Genomic DNA, 24,653 nt, shown 5'->3' on the forward strand with positions numbered 1-24,653 from the left:
AGCCACAATTAATTTAGGATCCATATTATGTGGCCTGAATAATCCCATGCAATGTTTCATAAAACGTGGGCTTCTTTGGATGTTAAACTTTACAGCAGTATTTCTCAACCTTCCTAATGCTGTGACCCCTTAATAGTTCCTCATGTTCTGGTGACACCCAACCATAACATTATTTTCATTGCTACTTCGTAACTGTTATTTTGCTACTGTTATGAATCATAATGTAAATATCTGATATGCAGAATGTATTGTCATTCACTGGACCAAATTTGGCACAAATACCCGATATATCCAAATTTTGAATACTGGTGGAGTTGGGCAGGGAATTGATTTTGTCATTTGGGAGTTGTAGTTGCTGGGATTTATAGTTCACCTACAATCAAAGAGCATTCTGAACCCCACCAACGATAGAATTGGGCCAAATTTCCTACAAAGAACTCTCATGACAACAGAAAATACTGTGTTGTCTGATGGTCTTTGGTGACCCCTCTGACACCCCCTCATGACCCCCTCAGGGGTCCTGACCCCCAGGTTGAGAAACACTGCTTTAAAACATAACAGAGAGTGGGTGTAACTGGGAAGAAGTTGTGATCACATTCTAGTTTAGGAGGGACAGTACTGGCACAGTTTCTGTAGACTTCTACATTCTCCAACTGCCCCCCCCCCCCCCGGCTGCCAAAAAAAAAAAAAAAAGGCAATATACAACATAGTCATGAAAAATAGTGAAGAAATCTAAGATTTTCCACTGAGGGCCAGAATACCAGCAAAGTATGAGCAAAGAGGGGGTTCACACCCTTTCTATCTAAAGCACATGTGCTCTGCTAAAATCGTGGGTTCGGATCCCTGAGTGTCAAGCCACCAAAGGACTGAATAAAATGCAGATAGACTGAAGGCAAAATCAGAGTCATTTATAAATCTTGGTCAACATTTATACCAGAAGAATCTGCGCTCCAAAGAAAGACATACAACTGCGAACAGATTTCTTTTTAATGTTTGACAGCTACTCAAAACAAAGGCACATTGCCACGTAGGCTACTGATTCATCTAGAGTGGCACCAGCTAGGATCCCTCTCCATTTTCTTCTTCACTGATTGACTCTGGTAATGGTGGGAAATTTAATAAACTGTCTTTGGATTATTTTTGAAGGCTTCTTGATCCGCCCATCAGAAGAATGCGCATGGAAAGAAATGTGATATGGCAAGGGATAATGGGCTGGGATGGGCTTTGATATCTCTGCTCTAGTCAATACAATGGGTGCCAGTGAGGTAAATAAAAGGGAGGTCAGGGTGTGGGCAAATTCAACTGGGACCCCAAGAAGGGGGTCCAACTTCAATAAAGGTGAGAAAACATTCTCAAGAATAGAATGAGATCACCCCATGGCTCACTTCTAAGCCCTTTATGCTTTCCGTGTGTCATCTCAGGGTATTGTGAAGAGGACTATGCAACTATTGTGTAGACATTCGCTGAGGTCTGAGACGTGTATGGTGCTTATGCAACATTTGTGTGTGTGTGTGTGGGGGTTGGTTAATGAAAGACTGAGGGCCTTCTCAGTGGTTGCCCCCCACCTCTGGAACGCCCTTCCAAGGGAAATAAGGCAGGCCCCATCCCTCCCCTCCTTTCGTAAGAGCTTGAAGACCTGGTGTTTTCAACAAGCCTTTGAAAATGACCAGTTCTAACTCAGCCCTACACATTGTCGAATGTGGCCTTATTCTTCCTACCAATTATCCAGATTCTTTCCTCTAATCGACCCCAGAATGAACAGCCACAGACCTGTACCTAATATTATTGTTGCCTGTCAACAAGGGGTTCCCTATCAATCCCTATGGAGCTGTGGACTCTAGGGTTTATCCTTTTGGGGATCTGGTTTTCAGTAACATATGCGTCAACTCTAGGCACATGAGTTAAATCCACACCACTATGCCACTTTATGTGCTCCTTCAGATACTGGGCTACAACTCTTTTATTACTCATCATTAGACACAATTACTCGAGCTGATGGGAGTTACAGTACAGTAACACCTGAAAGGCTGCAGTTTGTTCTGTTTAGTCGGGATATTGGGGTTGTGGATATAATGCCTGACTTTAAAATGTCATTTAACCCTTCCCCAATATTAGAGCCACAAGGGTTGTTGGGTTGCAATTCCCATTATCCCCAGTCCGCATGGTGGATAATCAAAAGTGATGGGTGTTGGTGTTCAATAACATCTGGGGACACAAACTGAGTAAAAACTAAAGAGCACTGACCAGTATGTAAAAAAACTGTATAGCTGGGCTCTCTTTATCCACTGATTCTCTGTCCATGAATTAAATAGCCCTTTGAAGTCAACCATAAGGCTAATGTGGCCCTCAGTGGAAATGAGTTTGATATCCCTGGTCTAAAGGATAAAGTTTGTTCTTCATCATCATCGCTATTCCAGATCTCCATTCTGTTAAGAGTTTATTAAAATAATAATAAACCCAAACTTCTAAAATATTAAGGATGCATTCATTGGGGTGGGGGGGGGGGGGAGGGTTAGATGATTTCCACTCCGGTGGGAAGCTTCCCATCAACAAGGTGAAGTATCATAGCGATGAAGATGGAGAATAAAGTCGGGGCGATAACACGTCCCTGTTTGACACCCGATTCCACCTTAAATGGTTACGCTCAAGCCTCCTTCCTTGAGAACCGCCTTCACCGAGCTGCGATTTCAAGTGATGCCTGATGCCAACCGCAGTGTTAGATGGTCGCTACCAAAATGTTCCCTGGGAAAACAGACTATGTATTTGTAGTCAATGTCAGGTAGAAGACATTGTGCATTACCTGTTAGTCTGCCCATTGTATAGCGACCCAAGGGAAAGACACCTGAAACCCTTGTTGACACAAGATGAAGGGAACTCTATTGCAGAAACAGTGCAGTTTCTACTGGGCGATACAAATGACTATGTAACCTACAAAGTAGCCCTTTTTGCTCGCTCTGCAAAAAAGATCAGAAAGACAGAGTTAGATAAAATTGCTATCAACTGCCAAGGAGATTTTAAGGGTTAACTGCCTTGGGCCCGTACAATAAACTATTTTGATTGATTGACCTTAAATGGGTCACTTTGGGAGCCACTGCTGTCCAAGACTGTTGCCATCATGTTCCTCTCACATATTTATACATGGCATATTTATACATGGCTATCCTATCTCCTCTCAGCCTTCTCTTCTTCAGGCTAAACATCTTCATAAGGCTTGTTCTCCAGACCCTTGATCATTTGTGCTAAGTTTGGTCCAGTGAATGAAAAGACATCCTGCCTATCAGGTATTTCATAGAATCATAGAATCAAAGAGTTGGAAGAGACCTCATGGGCCATCCAGTCCAACCCCCTGCCAAGAAGCAGGAATATTGCATTCAAATCATCCCTGACAGATGGCCATCCAGCCTCTGTTTAAAAGCTTCCAAAGAAGGAGCCTCCACCACACTCCAGGGCAGAGAGTTCCACTGCTGAACAGCTCTCACAGTCAGGAAGTTCTTCCTTGTGTTCAGATGGAATCTCCTCTCTTGTAGTTTGAAGCCATTGTTCCGTGTCCTAGTCTCCAAGGAAGCAGAAAACAAGCTTGCTCCCTCCTCCCTGTGGCTTCCCCTCACATATTTAATCATGTCTATCATATCTCCTCTCATCCTTCTCTTCTTCAGGCTAAACATGCCCAGCTCCCCAAGCCGCTCCTCATAGGGCTTGTTCTCCAGACCCTTGATCATTTTAGTCGCCCTCCTCTGGACACATTCCAGCTTGTCAATATCTCTCTGGAATTGTGGTGCCCAGAATTGGACACAATATTCCAGATGTGGTCTAACCAAAGCAGAATAGAGCATGGGGAGCATTACTTCCTTAGATCTAGACAGACACTATGCTCCTATTGATGCAGGCCAAAATCCCATTGGCTTGTTATGAATCGTATTTACACTACGATTCATAACAGAAGCAAAATCGCAGTTATGAAGTAGCAACGAAAATAATGTTACGCTTGGGGGGGGGGGGGTGTCAGCACAAGACGAGGCAGCGTCTTAAGGGGTGGCAGCGTGAGGAGGGTGGAGTGGCCGCCTGGCTGGGGTGGGAGGGCTGGGCTTGGCTCCGCCTGGCTGCGCTGGCCCCGGAAACACACGTGATGCGCGGGAGGGAGGGAACCGAGGGAGGCTTTCCCGGCCAGGAAGAAGAAGGAGAAGAAGAAGAAGCGATGGAGGCGGAAAAGGAGAAGGCGGAGGAAGAGGAGGAGGAAGAAGAAGAGGCAGGGAGCGGCGGCGTGGCGGCGGCTCAGCCCCAGGAGGGCAGCTTGGGCGCCGAGCCCGCCACCCAGGCCGAGGCGGAGAAGCAGCCGTCGCCATCGCAGTCGCCTCCCACCCCCACCAGGTCTGAGCCAAGGGCGGCGCCCGCGTGGAGAGAAGCACGGAGGGAGGGAGGGAGGGGGTTGCTCTCGCTGCTCCCATTCATTGCATCTCTCTCCCCCCACCCCCCAAAAATCCCCAATCTGATGTTGCAAGCTAAGTATCACCCACCCTGGTTAGGATTTAGGCGGGAGACCGTCCACCCACGAATGCAAAAGCGAGGAGATTTCACTCCCCCCCCTCCCACCACGCTTTAAGAGTACCTTGTGAAACTACAACTCCCAGCATTCCATGGGGTCAAATGCAATTAATTCTAGGTGCACCCTCGCGGTCTCCCTAAGGAAACCCTGTGCAATTCGCCATCTCAAGACACATGGGGTGAACTATATCCTCATTGCACTGCCATTATCATCTAGGTCATCAAAACAGATATTATCTGCGTTGAACTGGATTATAGGAGTCTCTATTGCAGTGGTTCTCAACCTGGGGGTCGGGACCCCTGGGGGGGGGTCATGAGGGGGTTTCAGAGGGGTCGCCAAAAACCATGCAAAAACGTATTTTCTGTTGGTCATAAGGGTTCCATGGGGGAAGTTTGGCCCAATACTATCATTGTTAGGGATCAGAATGATCTTTTATTGTAGGTCAGGGGTCCACAAACATTTTAAACAGAGGGCCAGATCACAGTTCCTCAAACTGTTGGAGGGCCGGATTATAATTTGGAAAAAAATGAATGAATTCCTATGCACGCTGGGCATATCTTATTTGTAGTGCAAAAACACTTAAAATACAATAATTAAAATGAAGAACAATTTTAACAAATAAAAACCTATTAGTATTTCAATGGGAAGTGTGGGCCTGCTTTTGGCTGATGAGATAGCATTGTTGTTGTTGTGTGCTTTCAAGTCTTTTCAGACTTAGACTGAGCGAGGGCCAGGTAAATTACCTTGGAGGGCCGCATCCGGCCCCCGGGCCTTAGTTTGAGGACCCCTGTTGTAGGTGAATTATAAATCCCAGCAACTAAAACTCTCAAATGCCAAGGTCTATTTTCCCCAAACTCCACCAGTGTTCATTCACATTGGGCATGTTGAGTATTCATGACAAGTTTGGTCCAGATCCATCATTATTTGAGTCCACAGTGCTCTCTGGATCTAGGTGAACTACAACTCCAAAACAAGGTCAGTGCCCATCAAACCCTTCCAGTATTTTCTATTGGTCACGGGAGTTCTCTGTATCAAGATTGGTTCAATTCCATCGTTGGAGTTCATAATGCTCTTTGAGTGTAGGTAAACTATAAATCCCAGCAACTACAACTCCCAAATGACAACATCAATCCCCTGCCAACCCCACCAGTATTCAAATTGGGGCATATCATGTATTTGTGCCAAATTTGGTCCAGTGAATGAAAATACATCCTGCATATCAGATATTTATATTATGATTAATAACAGTAGCAAAATTGTAGTTGTGAAGTAGCAACACAAATAATATTATTGTTGGGGGTCACCACAACATGAGGAACTGTATTAATTCAAAGCACCTCAGACAGATGGCCATCTAGCCTCTGTTTAAAAACCTCCAAAGAAGGAGCCTCCACCACACTCCGTGGCAGAGAGTTCCACTGCTGAACGGCTCTCACAGTCAGGAAGTTCTTCCTCATGTTGAGATGGAATCTCCTCTCTTGTAGTTTGAAGCCACTGTTCTGCGTCCTAGTCTCCAGGGAAGCAGAAAACAAGCTTGCTCCCTCCTCCCTTTGACTTCCTCTCACATATTTATACATGGCTATCATATCTCTTCTTCAGGCTAAACATGCCGAGCTCCTTAAGCCGCTCCTCATAGGGCTTGTTCTTCTATGGCAGTCAAGAAGGGTCCTATGTATTAAAACGACATATTCCTCCCAATCCCATCTGATCTTGGAAGCTGACCATATACACATTCCCCTCTCTTCTTTCTTGCCTTCTTTTTTTCCTTCCTCTCTCTCTCCTTTCTTTCTTCTTTCTGCCCTCTTTCTTCCCCCCCTTTCTCTTTCTTTTTCTTTTTCTCTTTCTCTTTCCCTTCCACACAGCCCTATATCCCAGAATATCACAGCAGATAATCCACAATATTTGCTTGAATAGGGTTATCTTAATCCACACTGTCATATAATCCAGTTCAATGTGGATTTTATACAGCTGTGTGGAAGGCCCCTTCTTTTCCTTTGTTTCTTTGCCTCCAGTCATATCTTTTTCTCTTTTCCTTTCACTTCTTTTTTTTTCCAGATCTTGGAAGCTGAACATAATCATCCCTGTTTAGAATCATAGGCTGGATCTACACTGCCATATAATCCAAGTTATCAAATCAAATAATCCAGATTATCTGCTTTGAACTGGATTTTATGAGTCTACACTGCCATTAATCCAGTTCAAAGGCTGGTTCTACACTGCCCTATAATCCAAGTTATCAAATAATCCAGATTATCTGCTTTGAACTGGATTTTATGAGTCTACACTGCCATGTAATCCAGTTCAAAGCAGATAATCTGGATTTTGTATTACAGTGTAAATTGGGCCATAGAGTTGGAAGTGACTCCACCAGGCATCCAGCCCTACCCCCTGCCACACAGGAAAAGCACAATCAAAACACCCCCGACAGATGACCATCCCATTCTTGGATGGGAGGCCACTAATGACTAGCATTACAATGCTCGGATAATGTGGGATTTTCTGCCTTTATATTCTGGATTATATGGCTGTGTGGAAGGGCTCTAAGGCATATGAATGAAAGTCCTTAATAGACATGTGATTTGTGTAATCACCATTCAGGTCTCAAACCGGTTCCAGGATTTCCTATGTAATCATCAGCATAGTGAAACTACTTTCTTCAGTACAGGTTTGAAACTACTGCAGAACCCAGTGATGCCCCTTCTACAGTGCCAAATAAAATCCAGGTTATCTGCTTTGAAATTGATTGTATGGCAGTTTGCACTCATATAATCCAGTTTAAAGCAGATAATGTGATTTTCTGATTTGATAGTCTGGACTGTATTGCAGAGTAAAAGGGGCCAGAGTTGATGCTAAATGGAACTCAGGGTACATCTACACTGTAGAATTATTATTATTATTATTATTATTATTATTATTATTATTAATAATTTATTTGTAGCCTGCTCTATCTCCCCAAGAGGAGAGGGAGCTTCCAACATAATAAAGGCAAACATTCAATGCCTGCATAAAACAAAAGTCAAATAAACAACAACAATAAAATACATTACACAAGTTAAAACAAGTAATTTAAATAATCAACATTTAAATCATTAAAAGTCAGCTAAGATAGCATATCAAGTCCATTTCCTTTCCATTCATCAATGTTGTGAACTCTATTCCTTCTTCTCATCATAGGCTTGAGAGCATAGGAATGTTTTAAGGTGCTTTTAAAAAATGGGTAAGGAGGGGGGCATTTTGATCTCCTTGGGGAGGGCATCCTAAAGATAGGGGGCAACCATCGAGAAGGCCCCCTCTCTCGTTCCTACCAGTCATGCTTGAGATAGGGGTGGGACCAAGAGTAGGGCCTCCTCAGTTGATCAAAGAGCCTGAGCAGAATTAATGCAGTCTGACACCACTTTAACCACCATTGTTCAATGCTGTGGAATTATAAGGATTGCAGCTTTGTCAAAGAAGGCTAAATAACTTGCTAAACTACAACTTCCATGATTCCACAGCAGTTAAGGTAGTGTCAAACTGCATTATGTCTTCAGTGTAGATGTACCCTAAGACCCCTTCTACAATGTCACATAAAATCCAGATTATCTGCTTTGAATTGGATTATATGGCAGTGTGGACTCAGATAACCCAGTTCAAAGCAGATAATGTGGATTATCTGCTTTGATAATCTGGATTATATGGCAGTGTCGAAGGGGCTAAAGTCTGAACCCAGTCAATGTGTTAAACGCACTAAAATGTAACTAGTTGAATAACTTAGGCCCCTTCCACACAGTTGTATAAAATCCACATTGGACAGTTTTATATGGTAGTGTGGACTCAGATAACCCAGTTCAAAGCAGATCCTGTGGATTATCTGCCTTGATATTCTTGGATATAGGGCTGTGTGGAAGGGCCCTTAGTGTTTTAAGCTTGGAAAAACTAAACTGAAGTACTAGTATCTCTTGTAGATAGGTTTTCCCCTTCCCTAAAACTGTCAAGAGGAAGAAAGCAAGACATACCATGGTGGAAATGCCATATTGAGTAATTTTTTTAAAAAAAAATTCATTAAAAACCCCATTGAAATTAGTAATTTACTATTGCAATTTTCATTAATGCACTTTTTATTTTAAAACTAAATTTGAAATCAGTTTATTATGTTTTTATATATATTGCAGTATGTGTTATTTATATGTAATGGCATCGAATTGTGCCGGATGTAAGCTGCCCTGAGTCCCGTCCCCCCTGAGGTTGAGAAGGGCAGGGTACAAATGTTTGAAATAAGAAATAAATAATCCAGCCTTTAAAAACCAATCTGGTTTGGGTAACTTCAGAATGATTCGTTGCACCATTTGACAACAGGTAGGGGACATCTTGCTTGATGGGGCCTGCGATACCCAGTTGGAGGATTCAAAAGGGGGCGGGTGGAGATGGAAGCCTTGCCATTGGCCAGGAGTTCCCATAGCAACAGTGGAATGTGTCACCTTATGTGCTGTTGCCACTGGTAACCAAGCGAGTAATCAGGAGAAGGGGGGAGAAAGGGAAGAGCCCTGCTGCCGCCTGAGGCTGAGAAATGAGGAGGGTCCCACTTCCCTTCATGTCCTTCAGAACTCAGTCGGTTCCCACGCTCTCCTGCTGCTACCAGCCCCCTCTTCTCTAGGAAGCACTCGTTACATCTTGACATTCCTTATATATCGTCCATATTATTTACAGGGTGCCCCAAATCCTTTGGTGGGCTGCAATCGCACCGCGGGCCTCATGTTGTGCAGGTCTGGCTTATAGTTACGCTGGCACATATACTGAGTTTGGCTTTTCTTTGTGGCTGTTTCTTTCCTTCCTCCCTTTCCCTCATACCCCTTGTCCCATTTTCTTATGGAGTGGGGAAATATGGATGCGGAACATGTAGATATAGAGGGCCGACTGTATCTTGTTTGGGTTGTTGTAGGTTTTTCGGGCTGTTTGGCCATGTTCTAGAAGCATTATCTCCTGAAGTTTCATCTGCATCTATGGCAGGCATCCTCAGAGGTTGTGAGACTTCATAACCTGTGATGATACCTGCTGTAGATGCAGATGAAACATCAGGAGAAAATGCTTCTAGAACATGGCCATATAGCCCGAAAAAACTACAACAACCCAGTGATTCCAACCATGAAAGCCTTCAACAATATATCTTGTCTTTCTTTCAGAACTGCTTACAAGAGTGATTGAAAAACAGTGTGAAATTAAAGAACTGTTGGAAGCATGTAAAATGAAAATGCAAGTGTTTAGACACTTGGAACATGTTTAAATAGGATGTGTTGTCTTTTGGCTTCAAGTGTGAGCTTCTGTTCCTTCGGTTCTCTTTCTCGCATTTTTTTCTAGTCAGTTTCCTGTTTTAAAAACTTATGAAATCTCAACTGCAAAATATAATTTGCATAGTCTGAGCCTCCTTCCACATAGCTGTAGTAGCATAAAATCCCACATTATCTGCTTTGAACTGGGTTATATTCCAGTGTGGACTCAGGCCTCTTTCACACAGCTGAATAAAATCCCACATGCTCTGCTTTGAACTGGAATATAGGGCAGTGTGGACTCAGATAACCCAGTTCAAAGCAGATATGGTGGTGTTCTTGTTCTAATGTTTATTGTTATTGCTTTAATGTTTATTGTTTTGCTTTATGAGTTTTATTGTCGTATTGTTATGCTGTTGTTTTATTGAGGGCCATGGCCTATTGTAAGCCGCACCAAGTCCTTCAGGAGATGTTAGCGGGGTATAAATAAAGTTAATAAATAATAATAATAATAATAATTTATCTGCCTTGATATTCTGAGTTATATGGCTTTGTGGAAGGGCCCTTAGTGTGGTTTTTGCAGTTTTTATATCTCTGTACTCTAGGCAGCGGGAGCCCCCGGAGGCGCAGTGGGTTAAACCACTGAGCTGCTGAGCTTGTTGACTGAAAGGTCGCAGGTTCAAATTCGGGGAGCGGTGTGAGCTTCCACAGTCAGCCCCAGCTTCTGTCAACCTAGCAGTTCGAAAACATGCAAATGTGAGTAGATCAATAGGTACCACTCTGGTGGGAAGGTAATGGCGCTCCATGCAGTCATACTGGCCACATGACCTTGGAGGTGTCTACGGACAACGCCGGCTCTTCGGCTTAGAAATGGAGATCAGCACCACACCCCAAGGTCAGACACGACTGGACTTAATGTCAGGGGAAAAACCTTTACCTAACTCTGTGCAGCAGCATTACACCTGAATTGCTTCCTTTCCCAACTAGTTTTTCCCATTCTAGTTTTTTCCTATGCAGTTTTCAAGAAATTCTCATTTTTTTTCCTATATCCTCCCTTTTTGTCTTTCCCCAGTTTTGATTCAAATCCTTAACAATGTGCTTTGAGGGGAGGCGAAGGTTTATTTTTCTGCCTATACTTTTTCTTTGCCTTTGTATTGACGGTATGTAGTAGCATTTCCTTTCAAGAAAGGCATTCTTTATAGCCTCTGCACAACATATGAATTCATCAGAACTTCTGTTTATAGCATGGGGCAGAAGGCAGGGAATGAAAATGGGACCAGACCAAACCAGGCAGCGGAAATCTGCAGTCTCATCTGTCTCTTTGCGTGTTTGTCAAGAGCAGCCATAGGGAAGGGATTAGAATTGGGAAACCGGATGCTGGAAATGAATGAGGGTGCAGAGTGTAGAATTAATGCAGTTTGACACCACTTTGGGCCCTTCCACACAGCCATATAACCCAGAATATCAAGGCAGAAAATCCTACAATGTCTGCTTTGAACTGGGTTATCTGTGTCCACACTGCCATATAATCCAGTTCGTCTTTGAATGCAATTTTCCTGCTTCTTGGCAGGAGGTTGGACCGGATGGCCCATGAGGTTTCTTCCAACTCTATGATTCTATGATGCTAAAGCAGATAATGTGAGATTTTATTCAGCTGTGTGAAAGGGGCCTTTAACTGCCATGTTTCTGTGTTACAGAATCATGGAAGCTATAGTTTGGTGACTCATCGGCAGCCTCTGGCACAGAGAGCTGAACATCTTATTGGATTACAGCAGTGAATCTGTGTATTCAATCTGTGAATACAGAATCTGCAGATATAGAAGTTAGATTATAGTTGAGAAAGTCCCAAAAACGGGTATAAGGGCTGGGGCTTTGTTTTGTAACACTATGTAACAAAATTTGAGGGGAAACTGTTCCTAATTTTAAAGTGTTGTTTCCTCTTTAATTGTGCAATACTTACTTTGAAAGTAGTTGTTATACACCAGAACTTTGCTTTTGTGGCTGACACAAACTATGTTGAAATTGGTTGAGACTCGATGAGATATTCATTGAAAAACTATAGCAAATGTGTTGTAGGATGTTCCACAAAAATAACATTTTTACAGTTTAATAAAATTTCCCCATGTTTGTATGATTAGGAAATAATATTTATAAGCAAATAACAAAAATTGTGTTACATAGTGTAATTAGATGGGCGGATGGGTTTGAAAATCCCTTTAACTGTCCAGTCATAAAAATTCCCTTAACTTTCTTTGGAGTGTTTATCATTGGGTTTCATGAATAGCAAACACAGCACGATGGTTTTCAAAGTAGAAATGCAATCCTCACTGATGGAAACCAATTTAAATTTGTCCCCAATATTCATGTATTTATTATTCAACTTTATGGACAGGTTAGAGGAAATTGTTGCATCCAAACCAGGAAAAACACCGATTCAGCTGTTACACGAATATGGCACGAAGGCAAATCTCAATCCAATATATGAATGTGAAAATGCTGCGGGAGAAGTACATATGCCAATCTTCACTTATAAAGTTACCTTAGGCAATGTAACTGGAACAGGTTTGTAACAGCTTTGCATTTGGATAAGTGTTGTGTTTTTTCTTCCTTTACCACATGCTGTTTGTGCTTTAATAGTTCAAAGAAATATTTATTCTCCACTCCCTCTTTTCACAAAGTCTGTACTTTTGAGTTTGTTCTGGTCATGAAAAGGAACCCCGGTAGCTCAGTGGGTTAAACCCTTGTGCTGGCAGGTCTGCTGACCAAAAGGTCGGCAGTTCAAATCCGGGGAGTGGGGTGAGCTCCCATCTGTCAGCTCCAGCTTCTCATGCGGGGACACAAGAGAAGCCTCCCACAGGATGGTAAAACATCCAGGCATTCCCTGGGCAGCATCCTTGCAGATGGCCAATTCTCTCACTCCAGAAGCAACTTGCAGTTTCTCAAATCACTCCTGACATGGAAAAAAATGAAATTTATCAGAGAGAAACAGCACAATAAGTCCCTGCTAATAGAGGTGATTTCCATAACCTGTGCAGGAAATTATCATTTTTGAATTCGGGGAAATAATATTGATACAGCCATGATAAAATGCTGTATAGAGACAAATCCCATTTTTCCTCTACAATATTGGTTTTCCCTGACAAAACATGCTAAGACAAGTAATGTCACCTTCTTAGAAAACACGTCTAGTAAATCTGGAAATAGTGCTTTCATTTTTCAGATCTTAAGTCATCACTTAAATCGCTGAAGTCTGCAAACCCCTAGAACTCAATTATTTTGAAACATAAAAATAATATTTCTCTGTGTTTATATTTTATTAATTCAGGAGAAGGGCCCAGCAAGAAAATTGCCAAGCATAGAGCTGCCGAAGCTGCGCTGAATATTATGAAAGGCAACTCAATTGTTTGGTGAGTTTTAGTACATTGTGGCAAAGGCTGTGATTGTAATGGATATATTATATCTTCCACTAGATCTTATAGATATAATATATCTTCCACTCGAATCAAAGGGAAATGGAGCCATAACACATAACATAGTATCCATGTGCTAAAGTAGTGTTGGTGCTATTTGTAGAACTACCTTATCTTGGGGAGAAATGCCTTATTTTCTGGGATTTTTTGGGGGAAATCTGCATGCAATCATACCCTTACATCTTACTGAAACCTGCCCTGTTGTTATTGTGTACTTTCAGGCCATTTCTGTCTTATGGCAATCCTAAGGTGGTGTTATTGTGGCGGTATTCAGCCTTCCTCTGAGGCTGAGAGAGTGTAACTTGCCCAAGGTCACCCAGTAGGTTTCAATAGCTGTGTGGGGATTCAAAGCCTAGACTCTTAGGGTGCATCTACACTGTAAAGTCAATACAGTTTGACACTAACTGCCATGGCTCAATGCCATGGCACCATGGGATTTGTAGTTTGGTGAGGCAGAGGAAGCTGAAGGCTTTGTAAAACCCTGCTATGGAACCCTGAAGGCTTTCAGGGTTCCATAGCATTGAGCCATGGCATTTAAAGTGGTGTTAAAATGCATTAATTTTACAATGTAGATGCATCTTCAGAGTCCCAATCCAATCCTCAAACTTCTACTTTAGCTGTCTAATCCAGGTTGGCTAATACAAATGTTAACAACATACAGTTTTCTGATATTTTTTCTTGTCACGGACATGCAGCTCTATGACAAGCACAAAATTCTAATTGCATTAGGCCAAAAGGAGAAATGGCAAAGACACATGTGGTGCTATAAAGAGCAAAACACTAAATATAGAACAGGTCTTTGTAGTTTCATCAGATGCAATTTCAGTCTATTTCTAGAAGCCTGAAATAGAATTAAGACTTTAAAAAAATCATAACTGTTTATGTTAAGTGACTTTCCTAGAGCCAGGAGTCCCTACATTTAACTTCCTTCTACTTCCTTGTCTAATGCTACACACACACATTGGATATGCTGATCTGAATCCTTATGTTAGTCCTGACTACAGTAGCCTCATTTGAGTTTACTTCTGTTTGCTGACTATTAATTGATTCATTCTATTCTAGTTGAAACTAACCTATAGTTAATCATTCTAGTTAATCATTCTGGCTATTAGATTCTATTTAACATTTTATGCATCTGAGAAAGTGAGCTAAAATAACTTTTATTAGTCCATAGCAAATGTACAGACACTTTGTTGTCTCACTCTAGAATCTTAATTAATTTGTGAAATGAAGCTGAAAGTGATATCTAAATCATCATCTTCCATGTCCTGTGTCCATTTTAGTATTGCTATGCCAGATCACTTAATCCCAGGAGCTGTGAATCAAGCACAGAATAAGACTAATCCTGTAGGATCACTCCAGGTATGTTATAGCAGGATTTGGAGCATGTTGTACTTCTCATTTTCATTTTTATGTACATATTGGTCAAATATAGTGCTGATATGTGATCTAGGGCAATACGTGTTGGTGTTTTCAGAGTCCCTTTTGGGAGATGGTGACAGGATATAAATAAAATTATTATTATTATTATTATTATTATTTAAAGCCGCTGTTATAATAAATTACAGATCTGTTTTAGATCCATTTGTATTAAACTACCTTCTTAGCACAAATCAGGAAAGAGGATTTAACAGTTCATTTTGCTAGTTGGAAGAGAATGTAGAGCAGCTCTTTCCGAACTGTGTGTCATGACACATTAGTGTGATGGTTGCATTGTGTAGGTGTGTTTCACAAACATAGTGAGGAACCATTGAGTATTTATGAAATAAGCAATAAATCATACTTTTAAATATATAAATGAAAGGTTTTCATGAGATGTGCTGTGTCCCCATATGCTTCATTATCAAATTTATGTATGTATGTGTCCATATCTCTTACAAGGAGTTGGTTTAATCTCTGGTTTGTTGGTAAAACCAAATTGCTGTGTCATGAAATGATGTATGCCTAAGAAGTGTGTCACCAACATAAAATGTTTGGAAAGCTCTGATGGATAGAATAAACTGCATAAAGCAAAGTATAATGATCATAATATATGTGGCACAGAGGAGAAATGGCTGATAGAGGAACTCTGGTTGATTTCCACACAGTGCAACTTAACAGCAAAACGCTTTTCTGTAAAAGACTATTAAAAAAACTTTAAAGTATAAATATTACTAGCTTAGAGATTTGTGATGCAAATGATTATCACATTATAAATAATTAGATTTAAGAAATATGTTCTAAATCAGGTTTTTCAAATCAGGAGTTTTACTAGCCATTGACTCTTCTGGTGGACTGTATGTAAATTGAATTGCAAAACCACTGAAGACAAGGAGGAGGAGACCAGTTTGCTTTAAGGTCGGACTAAATACCCATTCTGTCCATCTGTTGTTTTTTTTAAAAAAAAATCCAGGAGCTGGCTATTCAAAAAGGTTGGAAACTTCCAGAGTACTCAATGGCACTGGAGACTGGCCCGGCTCATAAGAGAGAGTTTACAGTGACTTGCAGAATAGAAGCCTTTGTGGAAACAGGTGCCAAATTCTTTCTTCTCCCCAACTCCCCAGTACAAAATATTGCATTGCATTAATAATCTATATGAATCATGTCTATTTATGATTAATATTGCTTCAGTTTTATGTAATTATATCCTACATTTTCAAAGTTTGAACTAAATATAACAAAATTGGGGGGAAATCTGTTTCTGATTTGGAAGTGTTATTTCCTGTTTAATTATGTGGTATTTATTTTGAAAGTAATTGTTATACTCCAGAAACTTCGTTTTTGTGGCTGACACAAGCAATGTTGAATTGGTTGAGATCTTAATTGGTAAACGATAGCAAAATGTGATGCAGGATATCCCACAGAAACAAAGTTTTTGCAGTTTAATAAACCTTTTCCAGGTTTTTATGATCAAACCAATTAGGAAATGACATTTATAACCCAGGAACAAAAATCGTGTTACATCGTGTTATCATACAGGTCAAAACTGCATTTAAAAAAAAACACAATATTTTTATCAAATTGTGTATCTGGAATCCTAGATTAACTTTTTTAGTTGTATATGCGTAATTAAGTAATGTCTCCTGCTCTGAACTCTTACCCAGCCTACCTTAAAGAGCCAGCCACTGCATCAGACAAAGGAGGTCAGCTTATTATGCAACAAGGAGGATCTGCAATATGGATTATGCTTCTGATTGTAGCAGGCTTATTTGCTGGCAGGAGGGGGAGGGAAATGCAAGCCCTGCTTTTGCCTTGATAAGAAGTTGAATGGCCTCCTCTGCCCAATCGAGCCACTGGATCTTAAGGTGCACGAAGGGAGCATTTATATTTATTGTTTATTTGTTCAGTTGCTTCCGACTCTTTGTGACCTCATGAGCCAACCCATGCTTCCTGTCGGCTGTCGTCATCCCCAGCTCCTTCAAGTTCAAGCCAGTCACTTCAGGAATAACATCCATCCATATTGTCCTTGGTCATTTATACAGTATTTCTCTAATCCTATGCAAATGGTCCTTCAGTGTACTACTGGACTGGGTAAAGGAGGTCCACTCAGCTTCTCAATGAGTACAGATTAAATCTCTTATACATACCAGCCGTACATTTTGGCAAATGGATGAAATGGGACCAATCAGAGGATCACAGAGGATGCAGAGCTAACCCAAGCAAAGGGATTGCAGAGAAGGATAGAAGCAGACTTCTTCTGCCCAGCATTGCAGGGGTCAAAAAAGCCTCTTTCTCCCTTGGCACATGGTCACAACAACAAGCAGTTGTGAGGAATCAAGAGATTTGCCTGTCTCCAATATTCATCCCTCCCTCCTTTGATGTTTGGTCAAGTTAGTCAAGATACAGAGGAAAAGGGTTTTTCAACTTCCATGTTTGGGGAATAACTATTCTTGTTAACAGAAATGCCAGAAAGTCCATCCTATATTTAGAGATGGACGTCTCTCCCTTTCTCCTCAAACTATACTCTTCTTTGTTTTAAAAAAACCTAATAAGTTGCTATCTTTGAACAATATCTTTGCTGATTTTGTTCCGAAGAGTCACTTGAAGATGTTGTCCTGAGTCTGGTCGCTCACTTCCCATTTTGGAAGAGAAAATTGACCATCATAGTACAAGCCATTTAAAATATGAATCAGTTCGGACAGAGAACTTTGCCTCATGAGGCATCTTAGATCTATCTGTATTTAGAACATGTCTGCCAAATTGGCCAATAACATTATATAACGTGATTTTTGTTCCTGGGTTATAAATGTCATAATTGGCTCTATCACAAAAACATGGAAAAAGTTTATTAAACTGCAAAAAATGTTTTTTGTGGGACATCCCGCAGCACATTTTGCTATAGTATTTCAATGAATATCTCATTGAGTCTCAACTAAATCAACATAGTTTGTGACAGCCAAAACAAAGTTTCTGGAGTAGAATGACTACTTTCAAAGTAAGTACCACACAATTAAACAGGAATAACACTTTCAAGCCAGGAACAGAAAATTTTTCAAATGTTGTTACATAGTGTAATGATTTGTCCGTAAAGCATAGGAGGAAAGTTGTCATCTAGAAGTACCTTGTCAAAGTGTAAGACTTCAAACTTTAGCGTAATAAGTAGCACAAATAATGTCATAATGTGTGTTTACTCTTGTTGTTACAAGGCCCATGAAATTCAGGTTACATTTACTTTGCAGAATTAAGCAGTTTGACACCACTTTAACTGCCACGGCTCAATGCTGTGAAATCATCAGAGCTATAGTTTGGTGAGTTACCAGCACTTTTTAGTAGAGGCTAAAGACCTTGTAAAACCACAACTTCTAGGATTGCATAGCATTGAGCCATGGCATCTAAAGTGTGTGTGTGTGTGGTGGGGGGGGGGGGGCTCCTATTCATCTGTTTTTGGTCCTTTCCATAAATTCTGGCTTTGAATAGCTGGTTTCTTAGAAAAAGAGCTTGGTGAGATTACTTTTCATATTCCCACTGAGCAAAATGTGGGTGATGCTGAAGTTGCAAAGTTATTCCTTTTTTTCAAAAACTGGAGGATGTCACAAGGAATGTATTCAGCACAAAGCCTGCAGTTTGTTGTCCTAGCAAACATGCAAGAAGGAAATTAGAATGCAGTTTGGACTGATATTATGATATTCACTACTTTACTCAGGATCGTCATTGCTTAGGAAAAATTTATCCTAATCTGATTTCTCTGTTTGTTTTTATTGTTGTTGTCTGTGGGCTTTTTTAATACAGGGATGGGGACATCCAAAAAGCTAGCTAAAAGAAATGCTGCTGAGAAATTACTTCACAAATTCCAGAATTTTTCTGGAGATAACATCTCTCTTAATTTAGTAAGTAATGCATCACATTTCATGGAAACTGCTTAATTTTTCAAATGTTAAATATTGTGTTTGTTTTCATTACATGGAAACCATACTTCATTCCCAAGGGACAAATATCACCACCCACTGAATAGGTGGAACCCTTTCCTTGAACATCCCAACCATTTCTTATCACCCCATACTTTATTTTGTCTATCCAACAAATCTCTTCTTCCCGCTCCTTAATTTTAATAGTTTCCTAAGGCTTCCCTTCTTCCTTTTACTTAAAATGCATGCAGTTGAATTTGTAACTAAATGTGTTTAGTCCTCAGAAAGCTAAAACGGATTGGGCTATGTAGCCGTTTCTGAACCCACAGGTTTTCAAATACATAAAAACCATACTTCTTACTGAAGTATTGAATTGTTGCCTTTGAGGTTGAGAAAAGCAAGATATAAATGTGGTAAATAAATAAATAACAAATAAATACTGGGTTGCTGTGAGTTTTCTGGGTTGTTGTATGGTCATGTTCCAGAAGCATTGTCTCCTTACATTTTGCCCACATCTGTGGAGACATCCTCAGAGGTTGAGAGGACATCTCAACCCCTGAGGATGCTTGCCATAGATGTGGGGGAAATGTCAGGAGAGAATGCTTCTGGAACATGACCATATAGCCCAGAAAACTCACAGCATCCCAGTAATTCCGGCCATAAAAGGCTTCAACAACATACTTCTTACCATTTGTCATACCACTTTTGGTGTTCTCTCTGAAACCCAGAAGAATCTTAGAAGCTCTGAAGGATTTAAGTAACAATGATGAGTGACACCTCATCTAAGAAATTCCAATTTCCCAACTGGGCCTTGACATATAGGATGACCAGGGCCTCCTGCACCTATTATAGCACTGTAGCAAAAGGAAACTTCAGTTTTCATGTCAAACTATGTTTGCTAGAATTCCTTCTTGTATACCACTATTAAAACAGGCAGGAAGCCAGTCTGTTTTTGTATATGGCCACTCTATTTAAAGACGATTGAGAAACTTTGCAATATACCCTTCTGCTGTCTCTTAAAATGCCGTTTCCACGTTCCCACCAGCTGTGTTTGTGTTGGTGGTGGGACAGAGAGAGAAGGGCCTTTTCTGAGAATCCCAGAGCCAAATGGCCTGGACCTGAGCCATGTAGGGCTTTCTAGGTCATAATCAAATAAAAAATGACCTCAGATTTGCTCTGTTGCATACAGTTTTTTCTCCACAACTTGCTTTGAAAGAGAGTTTTCCATCTAAATCTTCTTAATTTGCTTTGGACCACTGAACAGAGTCGCAATTTGGGGTGTACATGGGATACCTTAAAGAATTCCTCCAGAGAAAAAATTACTCTGCTGAAGATGAGCTCCCTGAGTATCCCAAACACAGATTACGTTCATCTCCTTAGAGAAATTGCGCAAGAACAAGGCTTTCATGCAACGTATTTGGATATAGGTAAGGATGGTCACAGCAGGTGAGACACATCATCTTCCTTGGTATCTTTTCTCCCAGACCAGACAGAACTAATAGCTTTTGGATGAAGTATACCAAAAAAATCTGCTTTTCCAGTTTGGGTATGAACTTAGTGAGTGGGATCCTGTGAGCAACATATGGGTATGTAAGTGTAGCTTTTGTATGTGTACGGTGATTATGTTATTATTCAAAGGGGCATAGATACTATTCTATAACCCTTAGCCCTCTGTTTAAAAGTTGACTCCTGTCAAACCCTGTTTATTGACGGGGAGAGGATAAAATGAGGAAGCATTTGGATGTCAGATGTGTCACTGGTCTGGATTCTTTGGGGAAGGAAAAAGAGGTTGCCTGTCTTTTGCAAGTATCTTTCACCTTCCTGGATGCGTCTTAGAATTGCTTTTCCCCTTTGTCCCCTAGCCATTGGGTAACAGCAGGAATAATAGCAGCCCCTCATGGAGCAGGCGGAGGACATGGTACTGTGTAGATGGAGCACAAATGCTTGGCCTACTTGATCTATGATCTTAGCCAGGATCCCCAGACACATCATGCTAGTAGCACCAAAGAAGCAAATTTTGCAGATTTGGTCTGTTATTTTTGTGAACACAATTCAACGAATAGCTTTTGGACCATTAAATGGGTTGAAAGGTGCAGTATTTGTAGAATTATACAGTACTCAGTTTACAAAGGTTGCAGCTGAAGTCTTTTGACAAAGTAGTTCCTCAACAAGACTTTAGAGATAAGCAATGATTAACTCTGTACTTATTATTATTATTATTATTATTATTATTATTATTGATCCCTGTAGAACTAGAAAATATATACAGAACCTAGTCCAGAGTAGCAATGCTATGCATCTTCACTCAGAATGAAAGCCAATTGATTTTATTCTAGTACATGTGTATAGGATTGCAACATTTGAATGTTGCAGCTAGATCCCATTTTGATTACATTAGTCATGACTGAAGCTACCTTGGTTTCAAAGGAAACAAAGTACAACTGAACTGGAATAGCATCCCAAATGGATTGATGGCCCAGAAGAGTGGTTCTCAACCTGTGGGTCCCCAGGTGTTTTGGCCTACAACTCCCAGAAATCCCAGCCATTTTACCAACTGTTAGGATTTCTGGGAGTTGAAGGACAAAGCATCTGGGGACCCCCATGTGGAGAACCACTGGCCTAGAATCACAGAATTGTAGAGTTATACTAAGCGCCATGTACCCAGTAGCTGCCAGTGCAAAAATTCCCATCAAAATATTTCTGAGAGATGACCATACTCTTTCTGTTTAGAAAGACAGTCCTAGTTACAGTATCTGGAAAAGAGTATTTGTATAATTATTGCTCTTAGAAAACAATATCTAATTTTCTACTAATAAACATTTATGTTTGCCATTTCAGAGGAACTGAGTGTGAATGGACAATTCCAATGTCTTGCAGAACTTTCAACCCATCCAATCACAGTTTGCCACGGGACTGGGATCTCCTGGGGCAATGCTCACAACGATGCTGCTCACAATGCACTACAATATTTAAAAATCATGGCTGGGAGGAAATAAGCTTCAAGCAAAAGGAAATATTTAGAAACAGATATAATTTAAAAGGACCTTATCTATTTAAGCTGAACAGTTTCCAAACTCCAGGGGCTGTTTTTTTTTTTTTAAGTCACATCACAAAATCCACATATATATTTATGCGTTAGAAGGAAATAATAATTTAAATCAATTAATTGTGGGGTTTTCATTTTGGATAGCTAGACTCAGGAAGCACAGATACCAGCATAGCTGCAGTCATGGAGAAAGGGTTTGGCTGGCATCCTGTAATTGGTGAATCATGATAACACGAGCCTGACTTTCCCCATTGCATCTCATTTTCTTGGTCACTGCAGAGGTCAGAATTTTCTAACAACTGAGCAATGACCAATCTGTTCCTTCAGCGGATAATAGTCCAGCTCAGAGTTAGGTTCCAACACATTGGCTTCACCCATAGCAACCTTGAGAAGACCTCTGTGAATAGTTGTTGCTACACCTCCAGACAAAGGTAGCAGGGCATTCATCAACTTCCTGTGCTCTCCACTGACCAGAAATGAGTGGGTTTGGGAGGTGGGCTGCAGCTGAAAAAGGGTGGGCTTTAGTGGGGGAAGGGGTAGAACGCAAGAGTGCCCTAGTTGTGTCTCGTAGCTACATCTCTTAATGCAAGGTTTAGTTTTCTTGGGTTTGTTGTTGGATTAGAATTCTCAGGACCAAGGTAGGAATTTCTTCAAACCAGAAGTGTGAAGTAGATCTACTCAGAGATTTCCAGGGTAGCAGAGTAGATCAGCAGGGGGCTTTCATTCTTGTTTTAACCACTCTGGTGATTTAAAAAATCCCTTTTTTTTCTCCTAACTGAGTCACTTAAGTCAAGATAGGGAGAAAACAGAAAATATTGTTGTGCAGTTCTAGTACTGAAAATTAATTTCTGCACTTCATTGGCAATTCTATACCTGTCTTCACTTACTATATTGCACCTGGTTCTAGTTGGTGGACCTCAGGTTTCTAAGAAAAAAACAAATCAGATCCCACAACTCTTACAATCTGCTGGCCCGGTTCTAGGTGACTGGTGGTATCCATGTCAGGTGGTGAATCCACAGTTGGTTTCAGTCTGCTCTTTCCATGAGTTGTCCAAGATGTCTTAAAAATATTTTCAGCACATTGGATAGCTCTTTTTAGGTTCTGGCTAAAATGTGGAGCAAATGTATTGGTTCTGCTCTAACCAAGGAGTTACCCTTGCTGCAAAGCAAATGGGTGCCACTCCTCCATCTTCAGTATCTTCCACTACAATCACACTTTGGGCTCAACACAATGAGAATGTTATGACAGCATAACATAAGGTATTAGCAGGGAGGAGGTACCTAGAGGTCTGGCTCCAGTTTAGCCATTCAGTAAGACAACTAAATTAACAATATGTTTAGAATAGTGCCTTTTGTGGTACTCAGCATAGTTCTCAATAGCCAGGAGGAGGATTTCAGATCTCTACCTATTCTGGTCCCTCCATGCTGACTTTAATATAGAGGTAGGAATTATGCCCTTCATGTATTATTGGATTACAACTCTCAGCATTCCTCACTACTCTGTATATGGGTTGCTTAGCAGGCTGAATTATTACTGTCCTTACTTTGAAACTACATGTCTTTCTACCTCTTGTATTTAATGACAGAATTAAAGCCTAGGAAGAAAATGAAGTTTTGGAATTGGATCAAACTCTATTGGGAAATGTGTGACAGAAATGAAACATCTTTGGGATTGACACAGATTACAAAAACTTTTGTTTTTTTCTTAGTGTCATAATTGAGGCAGCATTTAGCACAGATTTATAGAAATGTCTCGAATTGTCTAGTATCACCAGTTAGCTTTGAGCCCTCACACCGCACATGCTAGTTTACCAGCCACTTCGTGAAAACCTCCATATATGAGATCTTGAAACCAAAGTTGCTCGTATCTGATACTCCCCAAGAAAAGTACTCTTTTGAAAAGCTTTATGTGATGGCCATGGCATTAATTTTCCTGTATTTGGATTTCTCTCATTGTGTGCACTGTGGCCTTTTTTTAAATTTATGGTTTGAAGAGTGTGTTTTTCTAGAAACAATATCTTTATTAACATCACTGCCGTTTTTCATAAGATACCTATGTTATTAGAAATTCTTTAATAAATTGTTTTAAAGAATAATTGCAGCAATTCATTTTGAAGTTGCATTTTGTATATACATCGATCACTTCATAAATTCATGTTACACCAAAACAATGCAAGTAGAGCCATCTTTTTTGGAAGAAATGTCATTGCTCCATAACACTGTGGTGCACATATACATATGCAGACTGAGATCCTGCATCACCTTCAATGCAGTGTAAATATAAGGAGCCCCCAGTAGTGCAATGGGTTAAATCCTTGTGCCAGCAGAACTGCTGACCAAAAGGTCGGCAGTTCAAACCCGGGGGATGGGGTGAGTTCCCGTCTGTCAGCTCCAGCTTTTCATGCAGGGACATGAGAGAAGCCTCCCACAGGATGGTAAAACATTCAGGCATTTCTTGGGCAATGTCTTTGCAGACTGCCAATTCGCACACACCAGAATCGACTTGCAGTTTCTCAAGTTGCTCCTGACATGAAAAAAGTGTAAATATTCCCCTTTAAGCAGCCCCTGTGCCAAATACCAATGTAATGTGTATGTGGGTCAATGTGCATGGCTGACAAACTCTGGGCAGTTGTAGTGCATGAAGACAACATGCTACTCTGCATACTTATGCATTAAAAGTACATGCATGATTCCACTTATATCATTAGCTGGACGTTACCAGTGCACATTTTCCAAAAACATAGCTTCACATGTAGGACTCGGCTTATACCTGTGCATGCTATGAACACAATGCCAGTATTCGTTTTCCATTCTGCAGTGTTGTGTGGGAACAGAAACCTACATCCAAGTTCTTGGGAAAGCACTACGGGAATTTTCATAATTTAGTGTTGTAATCACCAGATAACGTATTTATCCATATATATTCGTTAGACTTAGCCAAAATGGTCATGTAGCAATTTTGGTGTTGTCCTGTTGAGCTGAAGTGGCTATAGAAGTCTACACAAATTCCTTTTTTCAGCAGATGAA

General features: G+C 40.7%; 1 protein-coding gene across 1 annotated transcript; it reads left to right on the plus strand.

Annotated features, from left to right (window-relative positions):
- Nucleotides 1–4,111: 4,111 nt before the first annotated feature.
- PRKRA (protein activator of interferon induced protein kinase EIF2AK2) lies at nt 4,112–23,727 on the plus strand. Its single transcript, XM_060779771.2, has 8 exons — nt 4,112–4,368; nt 12,179–12,348; nt 13,112–13,193; nt 14,540–14,618; nt 15,649–15,766; nt 18,465–18,562; nt 19,845–20,007; nt 21,419–23,727. The coding sequence occupies exons 1-8, from the start codon at nt 4,127–4,129 to the stop codon at nt 21,574–21,576; spliced, it is 1,110 nt and encodes a 369-aa protein (XP_060635754.2). The 5' UTR covers nt 4,112–4,126; the 3' UTR covers nt 21,577–23,727.
- The last annotated feature ends 926 nt before the right edge of the window (nt 23,728–24,653 follow it).

The sequence above is a fragment of the Anolis sagrei genome, chromosome 1 (genome assembly GCF_037176765.1).
Source record: "Anolis sagrei isolate rAnoSag1 chromosome 1, rAnoSag1.mat, whole genome shotgun sequence".
Classification (NCBI taxonomy): Eukaryota; Metazoa; Chordata; class Lepidosauria; order Squamata; family Dactyloidae; genus Anolis; species Anolis sagrei.

Excerpts from the sequence above, each read along its gene's own strand:
- PRKRA (XM_060779771.2), top strand. The coding sequence starts at position 4,127 with ATGCGCGGGAGGGAGGGAACCGAGGGAGGCTTTCCCGGCCAGGAAGAA. Across the intron at positions 4,369-12,178 it reads TCGCCTCCCACCCCCACCAG|GTTAGAGGAAATTGTTGCAT; the intron begins GTCTGAGCCAAG and ends CTTTATGGACAG. Across the intron at positions 13,194-14,539 it reads AAAGGCAACTCAATTGTTTG|TATTGCTATGCCAGATCACT; the intron begins GTGAGTTTTAGT and ends TGTCCATTTTAG.